This window comes from Notechis scutatus, chromosome Z (assembly GCF_049901735.1).
Source record: "Notechis scutatus isolate UNSWTSFEM ecotype Mainland chromosome Z, rNotScu1.2, whole genome shotgun sequence".
NCBI lineage: Eukaryota > Metazoa > Chordata > Lepidosauria > Squamata > Elapidae > Notechis > Notechis scutatus.
The window spans coordinates 75274135-75297483 of NC_142025.1; the positions used below are offsets into that span (position 1 = coordinate 75274135).

The following is a 23349-nucleotide window of genomic DNA, read 5'->3' on the forward strand; positions in this document are numbered from 1 at the left end:
AAAACATTCAGCAGTTCACAATCAAATTACAATAAAAATTTTTAAAAGGTGGCAAGCATACCTTGCAAATGACTGAGTGAAGAGCTCTTAATGGCTCTTCTAAACAATTGAATGTGTTTCATCAAAATTTCAGGGAGAACCTCATTCCAAAAGGTAGGCACGACTATAGGAAAGGCAACTTCTGGAGTCCTGAGATGACATTGTGTAATCAAAGGAAACTTAAGCATACAAATCTTGCAGGATCAAAACTCATGTTTTGTCACTTTTTAAATTGTTTCAGTTTTCACAACTTTTCTCAGTTGTGCATGGATAGTAGGTGGTGCCTTTTCCCCAAGGATTTAAGACATGGGTGGGCTATGCTGAACCACCAATGGTTCAGTGAACTAGGCATATTCCACACCCATTTTGACACAGAGTTTATTTAATTTCTAATCACAGTATCTACATACAACTAGTTGAACAAAGATAAAAGATGGGAAGAATCTCTTCAAATGATAATGGTAAGTTTTTTTTTATTTTTTTACTTTAAAAATGCATAGTAAAAGTCAAAATACAATTCCAAGTAAATAATTACACTTTTTTAAAAATGGAAAAAGTATAATCATCTGAAAATTAAAGCTATTGAGTTTGTTAATCTTAGACATTTTTTCTGCTTGAAGATGGGAGTCCTCCAGTCCATGCACAAAATATTGAATATTATATGATATAGTATCTTCTACTATTGTATCTGACAATATTCATGTTTCTGTGGCAAAGGCAGTTCAGTGATATACATAACTGTCCAGTGTGCAACCTCATGCAAATTGCTTTTTATTCTTTCCAGGAAATGAAATGATGTCATAAACAAGGATTCGAGTAGATAGTCAGAATTTAACAAATGATCTGAATAATCAGGCTGCTAACAAAATTGTAACAGTTTACAAGAAGTAAATCCTGAGAGATTATACAAAAGATATTTTCTTTCACAAATAAAGTACACCCAAGTTTACATTCAATACAGAAATAAAAAGTCATCGTAGCCTACAAAACTATCATAGTAAGAAAAATACAATGTCCATCATGGGAACCTAAAGTACATATAGATACACAGTTTGAATTGCAAATACAAACTCATACCTTCACCCTTCCTACCTTTCCCTTCTAAACGTTGAGTTGCATTTTAGACAATCAAATTTGGCTGATCATTTCAAGCAGCTTTATTAATGGCCTTTCTTATATTTCATTGTTCATACCAGCTTTGATAAATATTTTAAGCCATTATGTAAATTGTATTTAATTTAAATCCGGATCTTTTGCTTGTTATATGGAAGTATGTCTAACAAACAGGATGTGACTTGCTTTCAAAAATATTAGGGCTGCTATCTGCCTTAATAGCTATAGTAGCTATTTTAAAAATCCTATGTCACTATATTTTAAGGCAATATTGTGTGAAACTGCTGTCTTCACATTTGTATTAGTAAACGTGAAATGGTGCACATCCACCATGTTTTTCTGGTTTCTCTGTACAAGCCTAGTTTTTATTGCTTTATGTTCCTCCTCCTGTTTTGCAATCTTCCTAAAACTTACTGTCCTACAGTTGCTAATTTGCAATTACAAACATGCCTTGTTTCTAATGTACACAAAACACTGTTCAAATAATAATGCTGTGCTTAGTTCAATGGTGTATATCTATATATCTATATATATGTATATAGTATAAAATTTAAAGCTTTTTTTTAAAGATAGCATGTATAGTAAACTCATAATGTTATCAAAAGTATTAAAAGGAAACCATGAAATTAGAAAAAATTGCATAGGATACAGCTTGCTTCACAAAAGAAACTTTCATTGCCTGCAAAACTGACTAGTAACATTTGGAAGGGAATATGCAAATAAAGAGAAATCCAGAATATATTTTGGTAATAGCTGTTTTATAAGTTCTCTTGGAGTATTACACATATAATAATGCAGAGTTTCCGGACTTACAGGCTTATACCATGCTTGCCTTTCTGGGAAACGTATAAAGGATGGTGCTTGTACCCTTTCAAGAACAAAATTGGCGTCTTCTTCAAGTCTCCCATAGGATCCTATGAAATCATACTTTATAGCACAGGGTTGACACAGGTTGTAAATTGGCATCCAATGTTCATTCATTTTTTCTGTTTCTTCATCTATGAGATACCGGAGAAATTCAGAAAAGGTGACATCATCACCCATGCTTTTTCCAATGTTTTTCCTATACCTTTTGACTATTTCTAAACCATATTTTAACTGATATTCTTTAATCTCACCAAATTTATTCCTATAAGCAGACAAAAGTCTTTCCATTGGGTCTCTGACAAACACAAATTTGAAATAGTGGTTTAATCGATAACGAATCTCATCTGGTTTCATGTCATTTAAAAAAACTAAATCCTTTTTGTGATCCATCTTAAGTTTAATATCTACATTCTCCAATGCACCATCTAAAACTTTCAAAATCCGTTTCCAGTTGGAGCAAGCCACTTTGGGAACATAACAGTATAAAAAACGATGTTTGTCACTAACCAGGATATGTTTGAGCACTGTCCTCCTCTGGCCTGCTGACAGATCCCAAATGGTGCGGGGCATGCTTTTTTGTCTGCAAATGGTATGGATTGTCCTATTTCGGATGTCCTGGAGCACTTGATAATCCATATCTCTTGCTGTTTTCCTACTGCCAGTTCTCCAAAACATTTCTTTAGCAGAGGGGTGGAGGGGTGGAGGCTTCATCTCAGCCAAAATTCCCTTCTCAATCATGAGGAGTAAGCCACTAGATGCCACAATTACACCAAACATCAACATGGAAGGCAGTAGCATAGTGTTACTGGTACCACGAGAACGATTCTTGATAGACAAGGTCGTCCGACGCACTGAAGTCACACCCATCTCTTTAGCTCTTGTCACTAAAGTAGCAGGGGCTGTGGAAACATGGTCTTGAATCCAGGTGGTGGCAGCAGAAATTTGAGGCTAAATATGCTATTGCCACTGACGTTGCTTTGGATGGATTGGAGACGAAGGCTTTATATCAATAGTAGTGCTGTTGGCAGCTGCTTTAATTAGTCTGGCCCAGTTCAGCTCAACAGATGTCTTCAGTGAAGCAACAGTAGGGCTCCTAAATTGGTGAGCTGGCATATTCCATGAGACAAAAGAAAGAAAATGGGAGATCCCAGACTTTTTTCTTTGTGCCTGCAGGGCAGCTGCTGAAAAAGATTGGATGGGCTAATTTTTTTGCAAAATCAGGAAGGGCGGCTGCCGGCAGTGACGGCTTGGCAGGGAGGGCCTATTCCTGCAATTGGAGCCTCATTTACCCCTCCTCTTTCTCTTGTAGCTGCAGCATTTGCAGACTTCCTGGGGAGAACACTCAGAGTATAAGTGAACAGGCGAAAGACAACGTATACTCAAACAACTGCTTTCCTCCTTTCATATGATTGCAGATCCCTCTGGGCAGCAGAGTGAGATGTCAGTCCCAGTTTATTCCAGGCTTTCCAGAGAAAAGAAAAAGAAGCAAAGATCAAAACAACTAATGCAGTCTCGGTACAATATCCACAATTTCATAAAAAAGATAATTCACAATAGGGAAATACAATCATAAATAGGGACAATTTGCACGCCAGAAAGTATGCAAATCTTTTGCGAGGGGGAGGAAGGAACGAGGTCACTTTTAAATGAGTAATTCTTAATGCAGACAACTTATCCTCAGTCTAGTCTATATTCTCAGTATAGTCTATATCCAAACTCTAACACCAGCCATCATTTGGTGATAACATGCTTATATGTTTAAAATTGCTTACTGTTACACAAATATAAATACAGTGTTGATATGATGGTAGCTTGCTGCTAATGGAACAGTTACATAGGATGTAATTGAATGGATTTTACTGACTTCCAAATAACCATTTGGAAATATACCATTATAGTTTATATAACATAATCTCCAAGCAGCACTCCACATATGACAAATGGGACAAACTTTGAGCAAAAGAATTAATGAACAATTTAGTTTTAAATTAGGACCAAAACCAAGAATATCTGAGAATTTCAACATCCTCAGATACACAACAGACCTGGGAATGGCTGCATCATTAGTCTGCTGAAAAGAGCATGGAACAGTGTTCTTGTGGGAAGCCTTTTGAACAGTCTGCCTGAATGCTTGTGAAATTCTATTTTTCTGGTATCCCTGTTTTGTCAGGATACCAAATGGCAGAAATAACATGCTAGGCGGCAGAGAAAATAGAAGTAATCAAATACATGGAGAACAGTTGGATAAAGAAGTTACAAAAAAAAAAAGCTACAATGGAGAATCTTGGACTGTAGACTGCTGATAATAACAGGCATAAAAAAACAACTGCTTCAAGTCTTGGCATTTCTGTAGTAACACACTTCTGAACATATCCCATAAATTTCCGGCAATAAAATATGCTGGGCACTGCGGAATAGAAAAACTTATAAGAATTTGAATATTTTAGACAATTGTAATACTATAATCCAGTCTGTACTAGTGGTTTTCAAAACAAACAAATAAACAAAGTCAGGCATACAGGTAATTGAATAACAGTCATCTGGGTAGAAATAAGTTCTGCATTATCTAAACCCATTCCTTATTCAAGGAATTAAATGAATTTGAAAACCTAGGAACAGGGAAAGGACATTCAATATATATTATATTTTTCAGTGATGCAGTGTGTAAAACAATGTGATAAAGTGCATACTTGAATTGGAATCTGAAATAGATTGCTCAACATAAAAAGTGCTGAAAAATATTTTCCCACTGATTATTATGCATTCCTACATCATAAAATAATACTATGAATGCTCTATTTTCTATATTTTCAAGAGACGGAAATATTCCTTGGGAAAGAAAGGATATTCAAATCCCACCAGGCTCAAGTTAACTCAGCCTTCAATCCTTATGAAGTGGATAAAATGAGGACCCAGATTGTTAGGGGCTGTAAAACCGCTTAGAGAGGGCTATAAAGCACTATAAAGCAGTATATAAGTCTCGAGCTATTGCTATTAAAATGTAGACTTTTATTTAAATGAGTTTGATCAAATAGCTTAATGGTTTGATGTCAGCTGAAATTTGTGATTAAAATAAATATTTTAATGTTAAAGAAACAGCCTAAGAATTCTGAAAAGCAATACAAACTACCAAGGTTGTTTAAGATAATAATTTGCCAAAGGATATATTAGTAGGGTTTAGCATCGTGTTTATAAAAATTACTCAACCAGGAAAATCGCTTGAGGGAAATCTCGAAAGAAAATAGATTGTATACTTTTTGAAAAGTTCTTTTGGTAAGAAAAGTTACAATTCCTTTTATATGTTGTCCTCATAATTAATGTGTGTATGTGTGTGTGTGTGTGTGTATAATATATTACATACACACACACATAATATATCCATCATGGTTGTGCTCCAGCCAAAGGAAAACTAAAGCTCCAGAATACCTTGCTCCTGAGATGGAGACTCTATCATACCGTGTTTCTCATATAATAAGGCCGGGTCTTATGTTTTTTTGAGCCCCGAAAAAATGGCTAGGGCATCTTTTCGGGGGTGACTTAATTCCCCCCCCTTTGCATCTTTGGGTGGGCGGGCAGCGACGGCTTGGATGTTGACCTCGGCGTTGGTGGGGCACTTCGTATCGGGGTCAACGCAGGCAGCACTATATCCGGGTGTGCAACAAAAGTACTTCCTAATGGCAAGCCCCCCCCACCATTCCCCCCCCATTTTGCATGGTTTAATATAGGCCTTAATTTGGGGGGAGGGGCTTAATTTCATTTCATGCCTATAAAACATGCTGGAACTTCCTATTGGGGGAGGCCGTATTGTTGGAGAAACAGGGTATTTTTGAACAAGCCACTTCCTAACTAACTAGCACAAAAAGAAAAGACCACCCCCCGATTGTTGTTTCAGTATATATTGAAAAAGGAATTTTTTTTAGTAAAGAAAAGAAGTTCCTCACTTTAGTACCTTGTCCCATCCTAACTTTTGCAGTATGAAGTCACCCAGACTGTGAGATGGGAAGCACTATATCCGGGTGTGCAACAAAAGTACTTCCTAATGGCAAGCCCCCCCCCCACCATTCCCCCCCCATTTTGCATGGTTTAATATAGGCCTTAATTTGGGGGGAGGGGCTTAATTTCATTTCATGCCTATAAAACATGCTGGAACTTCCTATTGGGGGAGGCCGTATTGTTGGAGAAACAGGGTATTTTTGAACAAGCCACTTCCTAACTAACTAGCACAAAAAGAAAAGACCACCCCCCGATTGTTGTTTCAGTATATATTGAAAAAGGAATTTTTTTTAGTAAAGAAAAGAAGTTCCTCACTTTAGTACCTTGTCCCATCCTAACTTTTGCAGTATGAAGTCACCCAGACTGTGAGATGGGAAGCATATCAATATAATAAGAGTTCTGTAGCCTGGTCCTGGTGTGATAATTGGTTTGGACGAGGTTATAAGCATATAATCTAAAATCAATAATGATAACACTGAAGAGATTCCTTCCTTCCCTTTTTATGGCTGCCCATATATGCAGGAAAGAATTAAGACTACTATAAGTATGTCTATATGACTATTAATTTACAATTGCTTTCTTTGTACTAACAGAATTTGTAGTATCTGTAAAACAACTAATCAAAAGCCATGTCCTTAAATCTCTGGGTCTAATTTCCAATAGTGGATTGGTGAAGCCTCACACCCATATCTTTTGTTCCTCTTTTCAAAACACAGGAGTCTCTTCTTGTAAGCAGGCAGATTCTCAAGATAGAAAACTAATATCTAACAATATAAATGTTTCCTTCATCAGTATCATCAGCTCAGATGTTGCCCCCCTCTTTCTGCTTTCTTTTATCACCCCACCCTTTCCAGACCCTCAAATGGAAGAATTTGTTCAGATAAAGTTGTTGTGACCTATAAAATGACTAAGAAAGGAAAAAATTGTAATAATATAATCCAGTATAATGAAGAACAGAGATGAATCTTAACAAGTTTTGAGGAAGGCTATCCTACCTAATCCACAAGAATCTGGATGACTTTTGTATTGTATGAAAGCAAAGACAGAAAACTCTGAACATATGTTGCCACTTAGTGGTCATCTGAATGTTTGCAGCCCAGATATGGGAACTTTTAGAAACTTGGTATTAACACACTTATCAAAAAACTGGAAATAAATAGAAACAATATAAAACTTGAAGACTAATATAACTATGATGTCACAATCATTTCAGAGAGGGGAAGGAATACTGCAGTATATCTGGTATTGCAATGTTCGATTTTTATTTTTTGAAGTGTGATCTACCGTATACTTTAAACAATTTAAATGGCCATCCATTTCACTTCTTTGACTGGAGAATAGAAATTTATATTCAGAAATAAACAAAAATTATGCAATTTATCAAAAAGAAGTATAACCCACAAAGAAGTATAACCCATGTGCTAGAGGTTCAAACAAAATCATTTCATTTTACCAACACTAAAAAGTAAAAACCACAATGTTTGCAATTCCTTTCATGCTAAAGCAGAAAATAACATTCCTATAGTTATTTTTTTAAGTTCAACATGGAACTGAAATAAATTTTAAAAATGGTTAAACACAATTTTCGATTAATACACAAATTAGCCTGCATGTATTGTCTGGATGGGGGGACGCGGTTTCCCTAGAGCCGAAACTAGCACGTATATGCGAGGGGAACCTTTACCTTACTGTCTGGAACCATTTCTCAATTTGGACTTAGAATTTTGTGACAATACACCCTTTTATTACCTTTCGTTCCTGTTTCTTCCTTACAGAAATTGAGTTTTTAAAGCTTCTCAGCCTCTTTCTGTAGGATAAGCCGGGTAAACTGGCTATTCAAGTTGATCATAATGGGCTACAGGATGCCACATCCAGATGCTGCTAAAAGCAAGAGAAAAACCAAACCAAGCAATCACATCAGATTTCCCAGCAAGAGACAAGACTTTTTCCCTCAAGGTTAATTAAGGGTTAATACCATAGATACGACCCTACAGCACGTAGAAAGAGGAAGTCTGGGTAGAATAAAAAGTTTTAGATTGCAATTTGATAGGAAAAGGGCAAGGAAGGATAAAGAGAAACAACCTCTTTAAAAACGTTAATCTGTACTGGAATGTTACACTTCCAATAAGAAAAGAAAGTTAATTTGGCGTATAAGAAAAAATCCGGCCACCAAAGATTTCTTCCAAAAAAATCTTCTCAAAGATTGGTTTTCATTCCCCACGTGATCCAGCAGAGGCTTATGACTGGTTACTTTTTGCGCGTGTTGTGAAGACTTCTTAAGGGCAAGTGGAAGGTGGGACAAACCGTTGGTGAGGTGCTAACTGAGAGGAGGAAAAAAAGCGCCTGACTCCGAAAGTTCCCGCCTACAATGACTCCTGAATTGCGTTGTGGACTTTGATTGGGTTTAGAAATATCAGGGTGTAATTGTATGTGAGTGAGTGACAAAGCTTGGAGCTGTCGCCCTAGGAGTGGTTTTCATCGCCAGGAGTTTCATTTTCTGTTGAAACGATTCGGTTGTGGGCAAGAACGGTATGCGCTTTTTCATTCCCTTTCTGATTGGGATAGGGGAACTCAAGGGGATTTCTTGAGCTGGTCGGAAAGAGGGATCGTTTCGCTGACTAAACCGTGATTCCACGAGAGTTAATGGTGCAGTGTTCTGCGGAGCCGTTCATACATTGCCTTTGTGTAATACCTTTACCCATTTTTCCTTTTTTTTTTTTTTTTTGAGATTAGCACAACACGGTACGCTAAATGCATGACCGAGCTTGCCCAACGTTCTAGACTAAAAGATAGGTTGGCTTTCGTGATCCAGTTTTATCATAGGCGTGTACTCCAGAGGCCTGCCTTAATTTGGGCACCCTGTCAGAATAAGCCACATTGAATACAGTGCTTCTAAAGCGTCCTTAATAGGTGTATGATTTTTCAGCAGAAGGTAGAAGAGTTATTAATTGTATTCCAGCTATTCCTGAAACCCCTATTATACTTGCAGATATGACTTACGACCACAATTGAGCCCAGCATTTCTGTTTCTAAGTTAGATGAATTTTGCCCCATTTTACTATCTTTCTTGCCACAGTTAAGTGAATCATTGTAGTTGATAATTTAGCAATATGGTTGATAAGTGAATTTGACTTCCCCATTGATTTTGCTTGTCCAAAGGTTGCAAAAGATGATCACATGACTTGGGACACAGCAAAAGTCATAAGAATGAACCAGTTGCCAAGCATCTGAATTGTGATCATGTGACCGTGAAGATGCTGCAAGTGTGAAAAACAGTCATGTCACTTTTTTTCAGTTGTAACTTCAAACAATCAATAAATTATTGAGAAGTACCTGTACTTTATTGTGTAATTATGTGTAGGATTGCATTATAAAATGTTACTCTTTTCAAAATGATAATTCCTGTATTAAAACACTTTTTGTCTTAATGTGTGCATTTTTCTGCATTTAGGAATTTCCTTTTCAAAGTGAATGGTGTTTACGTGGACAAATGATTAACTAATATGGCCTGTAGAAGAGAAGGAATTCAAGAACAGCTTCTCTCTTCCATCATTTCAACTATAAATTCTCATAAGTCTCCAGTGTGTGCCAGTCAAGTTCATAGAATATGTATGGTGTCTGACTTTTTTTATCCAAACATGGGTGGAGTGGAAAGCCATATTTACCAGTTGTCACAGTGCCTAATTGAAAGAGGACACAAAGTTATTGTAGTCACCCATGCTTATGATGATCGTAAAGGCATTCGATACCTCACCAACGGACTAAAAGTCTACTATTTACCATTAACAGTAATGTATAACCAATCTACAGCCACTACCCTTTTTCACAGTCTGCCTCTGCTCAGGTACATATTTATTCGAGAAAGAATCACCATTGTCCATGCACATAGTTCATTTTCTTCTATGGCTCATGATGCACTGTTTCATGCTAAGACAATGCAGCTACGGACAATTTTTACAGATCATTCACTTTTTGGATTTGCTGATGTCAGTTCAGTGCTTACAAATAAACTCTTGACTGTATCACTATGTGATACAAACCACATAATATGTGTTTCTTACACAAGCAAAGAGAATACTGTATTAAGAGCAGCACTTAATCCAGAAATAGTTTCTGTCATCCCTAATGCTGTTGATCCTACTGACTTCACTCCAGATGCATCTAAACGTGACAAGAACACAATAACTATTGTTGTGGTTAGCAGACTTGTATATAGAAAAGGTAATAAGGTTGGAAGGGTAAGATGTATTTAAATGTTTTTTTTTAATGTGAATGGATCAGAAATTACTGATTTTACATTTTAAATATAATTAAATATTGTGCATGACATAAGGGATGATTTTTTTAAAACCCTAAGATGTTTCTGTCTTCTCTGAACTTGATTTTAAACCCATTACAGATGTAATTTAATTCTGGATTAATATGTAGTGTGACATGGATTGAATCTATAAACTGGATAAACTGTAAACAATTTAAGGGAGAGGAAGGGAGGAAAGAGATGGTGTTACTTTGCATGTCTTTAAATTTTAAGCAAAGGTCTTAAATGTAGTTTAAATATAAGAAATGGCAGCATCTTGCTGAATTGTAAATCTGCAGTAATAGCTGTAAAAAATGAAGGCTAAACTGGTTTCTAACTTATTTATAAATTAGAAATACTGTAAATATCTAGTATATGGGCATTCCTGTACCAAAAACACAATGAGAAATATATGTTTAATGGAGTTTTTTTCATAAAAAAGATTGCTTCAGTCAAAAATTTCTACAGGCATATTTTTCAAGATTGGTGTAACAGGTTTTGAATGAGTACCCTATTCTTTTAGAGATTTTATTTTGGGACCAAGAAAATCTTCACTGAGTAATACAATTTACTAGATAATCTTGCACCAATGCATTTCTCAAGCTAATCTTTTCTGTTAGCTTGTGATTGAAAATTAGTGGAAAAGATATCTGTAGATGTATATGACTGAATGTTCTTCAAGAATGTACTCTCTTGATATACCAGTGTTATTTTCCAAAAATGGCTAGTGCTAGATCAGAATCTGAATTAATTGAATATAATAAAAATTAAGATTAAATTAATTAAAAATGATGAACAATTATTCCTTGTATATTATATTTTCCTTGCTATTGCATTAAAATTAAAGTTTAGTGACAATGTTCAGGGGAGCTGTGGTCATATAACAGTGATTACCAACCTATGGTCTGTGAAGGCTTGAAGAAATGTTATGATTTAAATCTTGAGTTAAGTCTTTGTGCTCAATGGCCATGGTCTGTGGCCACAAAATGTTATTTAAAGGGAGTCTGTGGTTAAAAAAAAAAAAGGTTGAGAACAACTGACACATAATGTTTCACATTGTGGTGGATTGGGATTGGCAACATGATATCCCAAATAATTAAAAGGTGACCACTGACTTCCAAAATTAAAATAATCTTTTTGCATGGCATTCTTGATGTTCAGAACATTTTGAAGTGTTTAAATAATAAATGCTTTATTTCTTTTTAAATATAAGGCATAGCGGCATTTTCACTTTAAAGATTGCCTGCCATTAATCTGGAGCTTTACAGTTTTTATTTTATTCTAAATGAAATGAAGAATGTTATTGAAAATAAGATTACTGTTTATAAGAAGAGTAGGTTGTATATACCCTTGAACTCAAAATTTTGCTCATATTTTGTTACAGTTCAGCGGTTCACTATGTTACTTGACTCAATTTTATGACTTTTTTTATGATAGTTATAAAGCAAACCATTCGGTCATTAAGCAAATCATGTAGTCTTTAAGCAAAATCAGCATATCTAATTAGCATTGTATGCTGGAAAGCAGCTAGAACAGGGCTGAATGTGTGACACGCTGGCCACACCCACGCCTGGTTTAGTGAAGGGGAAAAAAGTTCTGATATGTCACGTGATGCTGCCATGATGCCGTGAATTTGACACCCCTGAGCTAGAAGTTCTCATATTACAGTCTTATGACACTAGGATATTGCAACTGTTCATAATTGCAAGCTGGTTGCCAAGCTGAAAATGCAATCACAATTGCAAGGGGTAGTGGTAATATGAGAGTCATAATTTTCAGCAACGGTTGTAAGTATCTTTTTCAAAGTCTGTCATAATTTTGAATGGAAATTGTACAAATGGTCATTAAGCAATGACCACATGTAATGTGTAACAGAAAAATAAAACTATACGAGGTTGGTCAGCAGCATATAGAAAATCTTTTGAAATTCTGTCCTGGAAGATCATTTATAATCATGCAATATTAATATAATACAGGCAAAATTGTACTTTGGTTTTGAAATTCTGAAAGTTAAGCAGTGGTGAAATGATTAATAAAAAAGATTATTGCTTAATAAATCATTTTATATAAAACAATAAATATTTTTCCTTTAGGTATTGATTTACTTAGTGGTATAATTCCTGAGCTATGTCAGAAGTATCCAGATTTACATTTCTTAGTTGGAGGAGAAGGACCAAAAAGAATTGTATTAGAAGAAGTACGGGAAAGATATCAATTACATGAAAGGTATGTTTTCTGCATTGCATTTAATATAGCCAAATTATCAAAAGATTTAGCAGAGAAATGAAGAAAGGAATAGGATGATGATTTTACACAATAATGGTTTGTTTACACATGCATACCTATCATGTTATTCTGTTTGAAAAGTGCAGAAAAGATATAAGAACTAGTAAGTAAAAAAAAGGGACAGAAAATAAATTATAGCTAAATCTAAGTTTATATCAACTGCATTTATTGTATGCCTTTCTGTGATTTCATACTCAGCTTGAAAATATATTTTAGTTTTCTGCAATAATGCTGCCCTGAGATTATAACCTTGATTGTGGAAATTTTAAATAAGCTAGTAACGTATTTGATTGTTTTATATATTTATATTTCTTTGGAGATGTTGCAGTGTTTTCTGTGCATAAACCTCTCTGCTCATTGGTGGCAGTATATATCAAGTCTTAATGGAAAAAGTAGACAAATGAATTGGATCATCCTTAAATACCCTGGCTTTTGTTATTCATAAGCTACTTTTGAATTATTTTCTTATGATTATTTGGAACAGTTTTATCATGTCATGTTTCTTTTCTTAGATCCTTATAAATTATCTTCATGTTCAGGAGGATATCTTCTGAATACAGGTAGTCCCCGACTTACAACAGCGATGAGCCCAACATTTCTGTGGCTAAGTAAGACATTTGTTAAGTGAGTGTTGCCCCATTTTATGACCTTTCTTGCCATAGTTAAGTGAATCACTGCAGTTGATAAGTTACCGTGTTTCTCCAACAATACGGCCTCCACCAATAGGAAGCCCCACCATGTTTTATTGGCATAAAATCAAATTAAGCCCCTCCCCCAAATTAAGCCCCATATTAAACATGCGAAATGTGGGGAGAGCGAGGGGGCCTTGCCGTTAGTACTTTTGTTGCATGCCCGGATATGGTGCTGCCTGCGTTGGTGGGGCACTTCATATCGGGAGACCTTCCACCATTGCTTCTCCCTTGCTGCCCTTCTCCCTTGCTGCCGCGGCGTTTGGCGCAGCCACGTGCGGCCAGTCAGGGCTCCTCCCTGCAACCGGAGCCCTGAGGAGACACTTGGCTTCAGGCGCTCCCGTCTTCCCTTTGCTTTCGAAGGTAAAGCGAATTATTTTACAAAGCCTCCCCTGCCCAAGAGGGCAGCCCAGCCCACGTGGGGAGGCTAATTTCCCGGGGCCTCTTCCGTTCCTCCCCGACCTCCCTACGCTGCGCGCCTCTGACGCGCCGCTCCCTTCAGCCCAGCGAGCTCTTCCACCTCAAAGAAAGGCCAGGCGGGCGGCTGCGGGCAACAGCAGCGGAGTCTGAGCCGCTCGCAGCGGAAAGAGCCACCACCCGTAGCCCGAGCGGGGAGAGCGAGTGAGGTTAGCGCCCGCCAGCCCAGGCGAGATTTGGGAACGAGGGGCAGGAGGAGGCACGCACACACCGCGGCTCACTTTCCCAGCTTTGCCCAGCCCTTACGGCTCTGGCGCGCCCCTGGCGGGCAGCAGCGCCTCCCCGCCGGATCCTCCGCTCATCCTGCCAGGGACGCGCCAGAGCTGTAAGGGCTGGGCAAAGCTGGGAAAGTGAGCCGCGGTGTGTGCGTGCCTCCTCCTGCCCTCGTTCCCAAATCTCGCCCGGGCTGGCGGGCGCTAACCTCGCTCGTTCTCCCCGCATCGGGCTACGGGTGGTGGCTCTTTCCGCTGCGAGCGGCTCAGACCCGCTGCTGCTCCGCCGCAGCCGCCCGCCTGGCCTTTCTTTGAGGTGGAAGAGCTCGCTGGGCTGAAAGGAGCGGCGCGTCAGAGGCGCGCAGCGAAGGGAGGTCGGGAGGAACGGAAGAGGCCCTGGGAGATTAGCCTCCCACGTGGGTTTGGGCTGCCTCTCGGCAGGGGAGGCTTTGTAAAATAATTCGCTTACCTTCAAAGCAAAGGGAAGACGGGAGCGCCTGAAGCTAAGTGTCTCCTCAGGGCTCGGTTGCAGGGAGGAGCCCTGACTGGCGCACGTGGCTGCGCCAAACGCCGCGGCAGCAAGGGAGAAGGGAAAGCAACGGTGGCCCGAACCCGAAGGTCTCCGAATATCCAAGCTGTCGCCGCCCGCCCACCCACCCGAGGATGCAAGGGGGAGAATTAAGTCACCCCCGAAAAGACGTCCTAGCCGTTTTTCGGGGTCAAAAAAAAATAAGGCCCGGCCTTATTATGTGAGAAACACGTTAGTAACCCAATTGTTACGTGAATCTTGCTCCCCCATTACTTTGCTTGTTGGAAGGTCACAAAAAGTGATCACATGACCTTGAGATACAGCATTGGTCATAAATATGAACTGTGAAAAATGGTCATAAGTCACATTTTTCAGTGCTGTTGTAACTTTGAAGGGTCACTGAATGAACTGTTGTAAGTCAAGGACTACATGTATTTTCAGTGTGAAAATGCAGATGGATACAGCTCTAATACTGAAATAACATGAATAACTCAAAAAAAACCACCCACCATGAAGCATCAATAGAAATTATTTTAAAGAGAAAATTTGAAAGCTGTTTCTCCTGATTATTTTTTCTAATATATATTACTTAGAAAATAAATGAAATATTCTTGGTAAAAATATTGAGAACTGCAGTGACCTATGAGATAATGTTTGGATGAACTTAGAATTCATTATTTTTTTTCTCTGTACTTGACTATTGAATAGTTATAATATTGCTGAACTAATATTTAGCATTTTAGCCATCTTTGAAGACAACAGTTGGGAAAACTGAAAATATGAAATTAAAGACTTTGAAAATTCCTGAATTAGTAGAATTAGTAGTTTATTCATAATCCAGTTCTATTGATTTCAGGTTTAGTTGTAAGTATTTATCTTGGACTGTGATTGTCAACTTATAAAATATTATGGTCTTTTTAAAGTTCCCAGTGATTTTCTCCATTGATAAAAATACTTGTATCAATATTTTCTTTACCTGTTTTCCAAAACTTTATAGAGTTCGTCTTCTAGGAGCTTTAGAACATCAGGAAGTTAGAAATGTCTTGGTTCAAGGTCATATTTTTCTTAACACCTCTCTCACAGAAGCATTTTGTATGGCAATTGTGGAAGCTGCCAGTTGTGGTTTACAGGTAAAACTTATTGTTATTCCAAAAAATTAAATAGACCATTTTCTTAAGAATTTAATAAAACTATGATAGGAACATGGCATTGTAGTAGTGGTGGTATTCTACCGATTCGCCCCGGTTTTTCTGAGCTGGTAGCGGTGATGAGCAGCGGAGACCGAATTGGTTGTCTCCGCCGCTCTGCTGTTGGGTCCACCCGCCTTCCCGGGCTCCCATACTCACCTTTATCTTCTGCTTTTGAAGCACAGCTGCTTGGTGCAGCACAGAAGAGTGCTGTGCAGCAGCTGCTGAAGCAACCAGGAGAGTGCAGGCTTGCAGGAGGTGAGTTGGAACGCCTCTGCGCCTGCACAAACGCCTCTGCGCCCAGCAAGCCACGCCCACCGAACTGGTGGCAAAAGTTTTTTAATCCCACCACTGCATTGTAGCAGAGATTGGTGACCAGACATTGAATTCTAGCCAGTGGAATTTTCTCTGAACAAGGAGAGACCCTGATATTACTCACTTGCACTCTAGACAGCTGCTACTCATGAGGAGACCACAAGAATTGTGGGGTTTAGTGGCTGGAAGTCAAGGGACTTCAATCATACTCATCACTGCAGTGCAGCCCTTAATGAACATAAGAGTTGCAAAAGCCTTGTTTTCTTAATCTCTATCAGATGCAATCAATTTAAAGTAAAAGAGAGATCTTCCAAATGTCAGGATAAGGGGAAATCATTTGGTGAATTTCTGATAAAAGTTAAAAAAGTAATGTAAAAAGAAAGGGACAGTAGTTTTGAAAGATTAATTCTTGGCAAAAGCGCTTTTAAAACTATTGGAGCTAAATCAACATGTAGATTAGACTTTTGTAGAATGTTGTTTCTTTAATAGTAAATAAATAATCAGTGGATTTGACAAAACAAAGAAGATGAATATGAGACAGATTGTATGACTAATTATGGAATGTCAAATGAGACTTAAGTATTAAGGACAAAGAAACGCAAAATAAAAAACAAATGGGGGAACCCTATAATTCAGACTAATTTGGTATGCTAACAGGTTTTAAGATTAAGAATTAGCAGAAAGAAATGCTTACAAAAATAAAGCATCAAACAGAAATAATGAGGAAAATTGGTTTTAAGATTGAGAATAAAGTAAAATATTTGAGTATTACTATCATAAGTATAAATTATATGTTATTGCAAAATAACTATATGGAATGAAAGGACATGCTTATATGAGAGAAAATAAATTTGTCTTGATTGGGAAGAATTTCTGTGATGAAAATAAATGTTCTGCCTGGAATGATAGTCTTGTTTCAGACGCTACCTGTTTTGACAACTGATACTCCAGCGGTGTCAAACTACTTTTCTACTCTACTTTTTGTGCCACTAATTGCCTAGCAAAAGCATAATAATTTATCTGTTGTTTCAGGTGGTCAGTACAAGAGTTGGTGGGATTCCTGAAGTACTTCCAGATGATTTTATAATTTTGTGTGAACCTTCAGTAAAATCCCTCTGTAGTGGATTGGAAAAGGCTATTAGCCAACTGAAGTCAGGATCATTATTGTCTCCAGAAATTATGCATGACAAAGTTAGAACATTCTACACTTGGAGAAATGTTGCAAAAAGAACTGAAAAAGTGGGTGAACGTTCTTGTTTGAAAATTCTATATTCATTTGAGAACATCTTCATGCTTTCTAATAGTTTATCTCATTGTGGAAATTTAATTATATTGTTTTCTTTATGCACTTAACCTGTAGCCAGCTATGATCTTACATATAGGGAATTTGGTATGCCAGAATAAGTATAGACAAGGGACTTATCAATTAATTGTGTCCTAGCTCACATGGCAAATTTCTGCCAATAGCAGTTTGCAGATATCCATCTGATATTCCAGTCTCATTTTTATGAACTACTTGTCCAGTATATCTTAATTATTTTAAAACCTACTTGCTGTCCTATTAAGATTGGAGTTATTGCATATGAGTAGGAGAAATTTCTTCCACAATCCTTTGCTTTGGAAAAATAATCTTTGGCAGCCAAATATTATTTGTAGCACAAAACCATGACCAGTTGATGCTGCTGCTATAAAAGTTATTCTTTATGGGTTGTTCGTAACATCTGGTTTTATGTCCAGAGATCTGAAGAGAGAGTTATCATGGTCTGATTAATTTATTATCCATATTCATTTGTAAATGTAATTATATTCTGTAATTATATTTAATAATACATTTGTAATCATAATCCAGTTTCGGTTAGATGCCAAAGCCTACCATATTATGGATAGGAAATATATAAAATTACTTGAATGACAAATTTTAGGAATCTGTAGATTATTTAGGAAAACACCTGAAAAATTAGGGAAATAAAGAGTTCCTCTAGTTGACTCCTTTGGATATATCAAAGGATATTCTCTAGTGTAATCTAGTATTATATTTATAATATGTTTATGATCAAGAATGAGTGACTTTGAGTTAATGCAATTTACATATTGCAAACAAACCTGATTAAGGTATATGTCTTCCTCTAGGTATACAACAGAGTGGCAAATGAATCTGTATTGCCAATGGGCAAACGACTTGAGAGACTTATCACTCATTGTGGTCCAGTGACTGGTTACATTTTTGCTCTTTTGGCCATGCTCAGCTTTCTTTTTCTGATATTTCTGAAATGGCTGATACCAGATGATTTTATTGATACTGCAATAGATGCCACAGGTCTAAACGGAGCATGGACTAGGAGATATTTCCACAATAAAAAGAAAAAAGAAAACATTACAAACTCCTAAAGGTGCTAAAAGTGAAAAAAAAAAGTTTAATTCCCTTACTTGTCTTTTACTATTATGGGTTTTGCTGTTAAATTTACACTTATCAAGTGCTTATATGTCATTGGACAGCTTTCATAATGAATGGAAAGAAACAAACAAAGTTCTACCTCAGCATAAATCTAAATTGGTTTAGGAAAGACATTTTCCCAAGATATGCTGCGAAATCTGTTTACATTTATTTCAGCTTGAAATATCTTACAAATACATGGAATATCATGTCCATTAATGAAAGAGATCATCTAAAAAAATAAGGGGAAAAATAGGTGAGTAGGTAGAGATTTTGTCTGTTTAGAGTTTTTTCTGTTTTTAATTTCTCTTGCACCATCATTATATAATTAAAAATTATATGAAAAAGTAGCAGTATATGTTCTGATCCAGTATAATACAAAAAAACCCCTGACTTTAAATATAGTTCCCAAGTCTACTTGTTGAGATGTGTGATCAATTTGGTATATTGATATGATCAACTAAAATTGAGACATGCACAACTTGTGAAGTTGGGAGAATATTCTCTTTGTTTAAGCATCTACAGGTAATCATCGAATTACAACATCGAATTAAGAGACTGTTCAAAGTTACAACAACCCCCCCCCAAGTACTTACGATACAGTCCCAAAGTTATGAATGTTGTAGCACCTTTATGAACGACTGCAGAGGCACTATAACATTCACCTTGCCTATAGCCTACTCACTCTTGATCAGGTCTCCATAGGTACCGGGCCTGTAGATACTCACCTTGTGAAGATATATTGAGGCTTCGGTTTCTTGCCCTGCTTCAGGCCTTCAGTGCATTTGCAGCGAATGGAGGCCTAAAGTACCATAAGATCACGCAAGATCAGTAGTGCAAGATCTCACTGTACTGATCTTGTGTGATCTCATGGTACTTTAGGCCTCTGTTCTCTGCAAATGGAGGCCTACATGGTATCTGCAACAAAAGACTTTGCAAATGGAGGGAAGTCCTGAACCAATGAAGTCTTCCCTCTTTCCAAAGCCTTTTGTCATCTTTGCAAAAAACCTTTGCTGCCAAAAACAGCCTGGGAGGGGCACGCATGTCCCTGCGGGCTTCCATTTATGGCAGCAAAGTCCTTTCCTCAGGGTCTTTGCCTCTGAGAATGGACCCTCGCCCAGCCTCTGTTCTCAGTAGCAAAGGCTTTTCGCAAAAATGACTGGTGCCTACAGGGATGTAATCTCTCATCCCTGCAGGCCTCGGCAAACCTTTGCTCAAGGCAAAACCCTGGCAGAGAGGCTGGAAAGGAGATAGCTGTCTTGACCATCGAGATCTATGTAAGGTAAGTGACCAGGTTGGGGCAGGAAGCATGAGATATCTCAGTGGGTCAGGGGAGACTTTGTTTTGTCCGAAGCACTAGCCCCCCCCCCCCGGCCTTCCCCACCCAAGACACCTTGTTCCCCACTCTGAGATACTTCCAAATGCATGGGCGAAAGCAGGAGAGATTCAAGTTATGTGATACATTCCTATGAATCCTCAGATTATGAATGTCATTGGCAGGCTCCATTACATTTGTAACTCGATTACCTGTATCATTCATTTTGATTACCTGTATCATTCATTTTGTATAATTGACATATCCTGAATTTTTCTCTGCCAATATTTTTGAAGCTTTCAGAAGAAGGTTCCAAGTTTTTCCAAGGCCCAAGAGTAGGTATTTTGAATCTACTTTTATAACACAGTTGAGACACAATGAAAAAACACTCTTTTTACATTAATAAGGCCCAGCATCATGTTCATTTTTCTTCTTTTATTTTTAAATAGAAATGTATAGGTCAGTATTAAAACTCATTCCAAAAAATATTTCCATGACAAGATTGCCATATTTAGAGTAAAAACAGGTGCTTCAGTCCTTTCCTATATGTGACCCTTGTCTGAATAATTTTGTTTATGCTATTTTATTTCTACTACCCTGTTTCTCCAACAATACAGCCTCCCCCAATAGGAAGTCCCAGCATGTTTTATAGGCATGAAATGAAATTAAGCCCCTCCCCCCAAATTAAGGCCTATATTAAAACATGCGAAATGGGAATGGGGGGGGGGGCTTGCCATTAGGAAGTACTTTTGTTGCACACTCGGATATGGTGCTGCCTGTGTTGACCCCAATATGAAGTGCCCCACCAACGCCGAGGTCAACATCCAAGTTGTCGCCGCCCGCCCAAAGATGCAAGGGGGGGGAATTAAGTCACCCCCGAAAAGACGGCCTAACCATTTTTTCGGGGCTCAAAAAAAAAAAAAAGACCCGGCCTTATTATATAAGAAACACAGTATTCCAAACACTAGAAAACATGAAAACTACCCTATCATTTTGAGAAAGAAAAAAAATCACCCACACTGTATTAAAGTACTAATGAAGTATGTACACCTAAGATTTCTAATTTTTATTTTCTTTATTGTAAAAAACGAAGAGTTAAGCACTCCAATTTTGTAAATGAGAGTAATTTTTTTAGTTGAAAGCATTTATAAAGATCTACAAATATTTTGAGGAGGAAAATCTAGGACAAATATTTTCCAACACAAACTTGCCAATGCCAGTAGAGTATGCAGAGAACATAAATATGATGCAGTAGAATATGCGTTATTATTCTTGGACCTCCAACTAAACTTCTGCAAGTAAACTTAACTGACAACATCTTTGGAGGAATATTAATCATAAACCTGAACTACTTGACAATTTAGCATAATGTTAGTTTTAAAAAGACTTAACTTGGACAATAATTTGGATTGTTACTTCGTAAGTTGGCAATGCAATGTCAGCCATTTGTCATTTACCTAGTATTTATATTTCAATATTTTTCAGAAAATTTCTAAGCACCCTTCTATAAGTTCAATGTTACTATGGTCTCTGTATCAGTTTTCTATGACTAACAGTTAATTTCAGGTATCTTTTCTTAAGAACAATTTCTGTAGAGTAGGATTTTTTTACAGCTTCTTATGTCTATTCTATTGGCCTAGCCCCAATATTATAGAAATAGATTTATTCTTGTGCAATATGACTTTACTCTGCAGATTTATGGAATAATCTATATCAAGGGCTGTAGGAGAAGGACCATTTAGATCTGCTAATGGTGCTTGCTCTTCGGGAAAAAGAATATTATTTCAAAGTCTCTTCTATAAGTTATATATTTGAAGATACTTTGGAACTTTTCTTGAATGTCTAAATATAGCCTTACTCTGTTAAGTGATTTGCTTTTCTCTATTTACAATATCTCTTTTGCATCAAACAATTAATTTTTTTGGTCTGCCACTGCATATGAGCACTCCTAATCCTGTAGATGATAGAACTAACCAAAATTATGTTACATTTGATAGTAAGAAAAATCTTTACATGTTAAAATTAATGTTGACTATATATTTTGATTTGGTACATGTTTCACAATAAGTAGTGGCTCCTAATGTTCTGTATTTGTTTGCATATGTTATGGCTACATTCTGTATTTATGATTTTTTGAACTGATGCTATTATAATTCAGTGGGTGTGAAGCCATGGCTCCTTTGCTATTAAAAAAAACTTCCATGAATATGTAGGAAAAATATTCATAAATTGAATAGTCAGTTCTTCAATCATGACTAGTCAACAAAAATTATCACAGTAAAATTAATGCAGCTTTTTCTACTACATATATGATATTGCCATTTTGGAAGTTACAAAATTAGGTGAATTAAAAATCTTTGTAAGGTAGAACTTCAGTTCTTCAATAGACTTCATAACAATTATGGAATGTAGCAGTATTATTGCTTACACCAAAGACTGCATTCTATGATGATGAAAGGTAGTTTTATTATGTAAAGCCAACGATTCATGTTTCTGTCTTTATGTTGACAAATAAATGTTTTTAATACTGTTGATATGGTGGTAAATTATTAATTTTCAGATAATTTATCATGAAAAGTAGTTTTCAGGAAATTTTTCTTTGAACATTTTGAGTACTATTTCACCTTATAGGAAGCATTTAAGATGTTAAAAACATTTTGAAATTGTGTACTAAGTGATGATATACATATGGGGAACTCTATCAATACAGATATTGCTTTACTTACAAACTTTAGAGTTGCAAAGTTTCAGTGATATGAACAAATGTGGTTCACAAATCTATCCTGGAAGGTTCCAGAAGTCAAGAGAAGGTGGAAAAGAGTTAGTTTCTATCATACCACATGCATATGTGTCCCATTGAAAATTAATCTTTTTACACCTTTTCTCAACTTTCCTTTCCTGCTTTCTCTCAACTTCTCCAATCTTTCTCTCAGGTACTGTTCTCAGATCCACTTGGACACAGATCAGTACTGTTTTATGTGATGTATGGCAACTGAATGTCTGCAATGAAGCACCGTGTGTGTGTGTGTGCATGCACGCATGCACATGCACATATTGCACAAAGAAACACCAATCCATCAAGATAGAAATGAAGGTGGCACAACAGGTGAACATTAAAATGGGGAATATACCCGCCCAATAAAAATAGAGAAAGGAGTCAGACAGGGTTGCCCACTCTCACCCCTGCTCTTCATATTATCATTGGAAACATTACTAACATATTAGACAGAATCCAGACATAAAAGGATTAAAGGTTAAAGAAGAATATAAGGTGCAAGCGTTTGCAGATGACATGTTTTTTTTAATTGAAGAGCCAATTGAAAGAGGACAAAAACTGATGAACGAGTTAGAACAATTTGGAGTAGTTGCAGGATTAAAAATTAATAGAAAATGAAATTAATGACTAAAAATCTAACAGAAAAACAGAAGTTAGAATTAGAAAAGGTCATGGGATTTCAAGTGATAAAGAAAGTTAAATACTTAGGAATATGGCTGACAGCACATTGCAAAACACTAAAGGAAAATAATTACGACAAACTATTGCAACAGGTAAAGGATTTAGAAACATGGGGTAAACTGCAACTTTCACTATTAGG

At 37.0% G+C, this 23349-nt stretch overlaps 2 protein-coding genes across 3 annotated transcripts; one reads left to right on the forward strand and one right to left on the reverse strand.

Moving 5' to 3' along the window:
• Nucleotides 1–486: 486 nt before the first annotated feature.
• Nucleotides 487–8219, reverse strand: CHST14 (carbohydrate sulfotransferase 14). 2 transcript variants are annotated; one of them, XM_087948103.1, is made up of 3 exons: nt 8095–8219; nt 7762–7890; nt 487–3481 (listed from the first exon to the last, which is right to left on the reverse strand). In XM_087948103.1, the coding sequence occupies exon 3, from the start codon at nt 2884–2886 to the stop codon at nt 1825–1827; it is 1062 nt and encodes a 353-aa protein (XP_087804229.1). In that variant the 5' UTR covers nt 2887–3481; nt 7762–7890; nt 8095–8219; the 3' UTR covers nt 487–1824. The 2 variants fall into 2 exon arrangements, with proteins under 2 accessions (XP_087804229.1, XP_026537721.1); XM_026681936.2 differs by lacking the exon at nt 8095–8219 and having other exon boundaries at nt 7762–7960.
• Nucleotides 8220–8277: 58 nt separating this feature from the next.
• Nucleotides 8278–22287, forward strand: PIGA (phosphatidylinositol glycan anchor biosynthesis class A). Its single transcript, XM_087948102.1, has 6 exons — nt 8278–8541; nt 9464–10233; nt 12403–12535; nt 15500–15632; nt 17037–17243; nt 18135–22287. The coding sequence occupies exons 2-6, from the start codon at nt 9516–9518 to the stop codon at nt 18390–18392; spliced, it is 1449 nt and encodes a 482-aa protein (XP_087804228.1). The 5' UTR covers nt 8278–8541; nt 9464–9515; the 3' UTR covers nt 18393–22287.
• The last annotated feature ends 1062 nt before the right edge of the window (nt 22288–23349 follow it).

Excerpts from the sequence above, each read along its gene's own strand:
- CHST14 (XM_087948103.1), bottom strand. The coding sequence starts at position 2,886 with ATGGGTGTGACTTCAGTGCGTCGGACGACCTTGTCTATCAAGAATCGT.
- PIGA (XM_087948102.1), top strand. The coding sequence starts at position 9,516 with ATGGCCTGTAGAAGAGAAGGAATTCAAGAACAGCTTCTCTCTTCCATC. Across the intron at positions 15,633-17,036 it reads CTGCCAGTTGTGGTTTACAG|GTGGTCAGTACAAGAGTTGG; the intron begins GTAAAACTTATT and ends CTGTTGTTTCAG. Across the intron at positions 17,244-18,134 it reads TTGCAAAAAGAACTGAAAAA|GTATACAACAGAGTGGCAAA; the intron begins GTGGGTGAACGT and ends GTCTTCCTCTAG.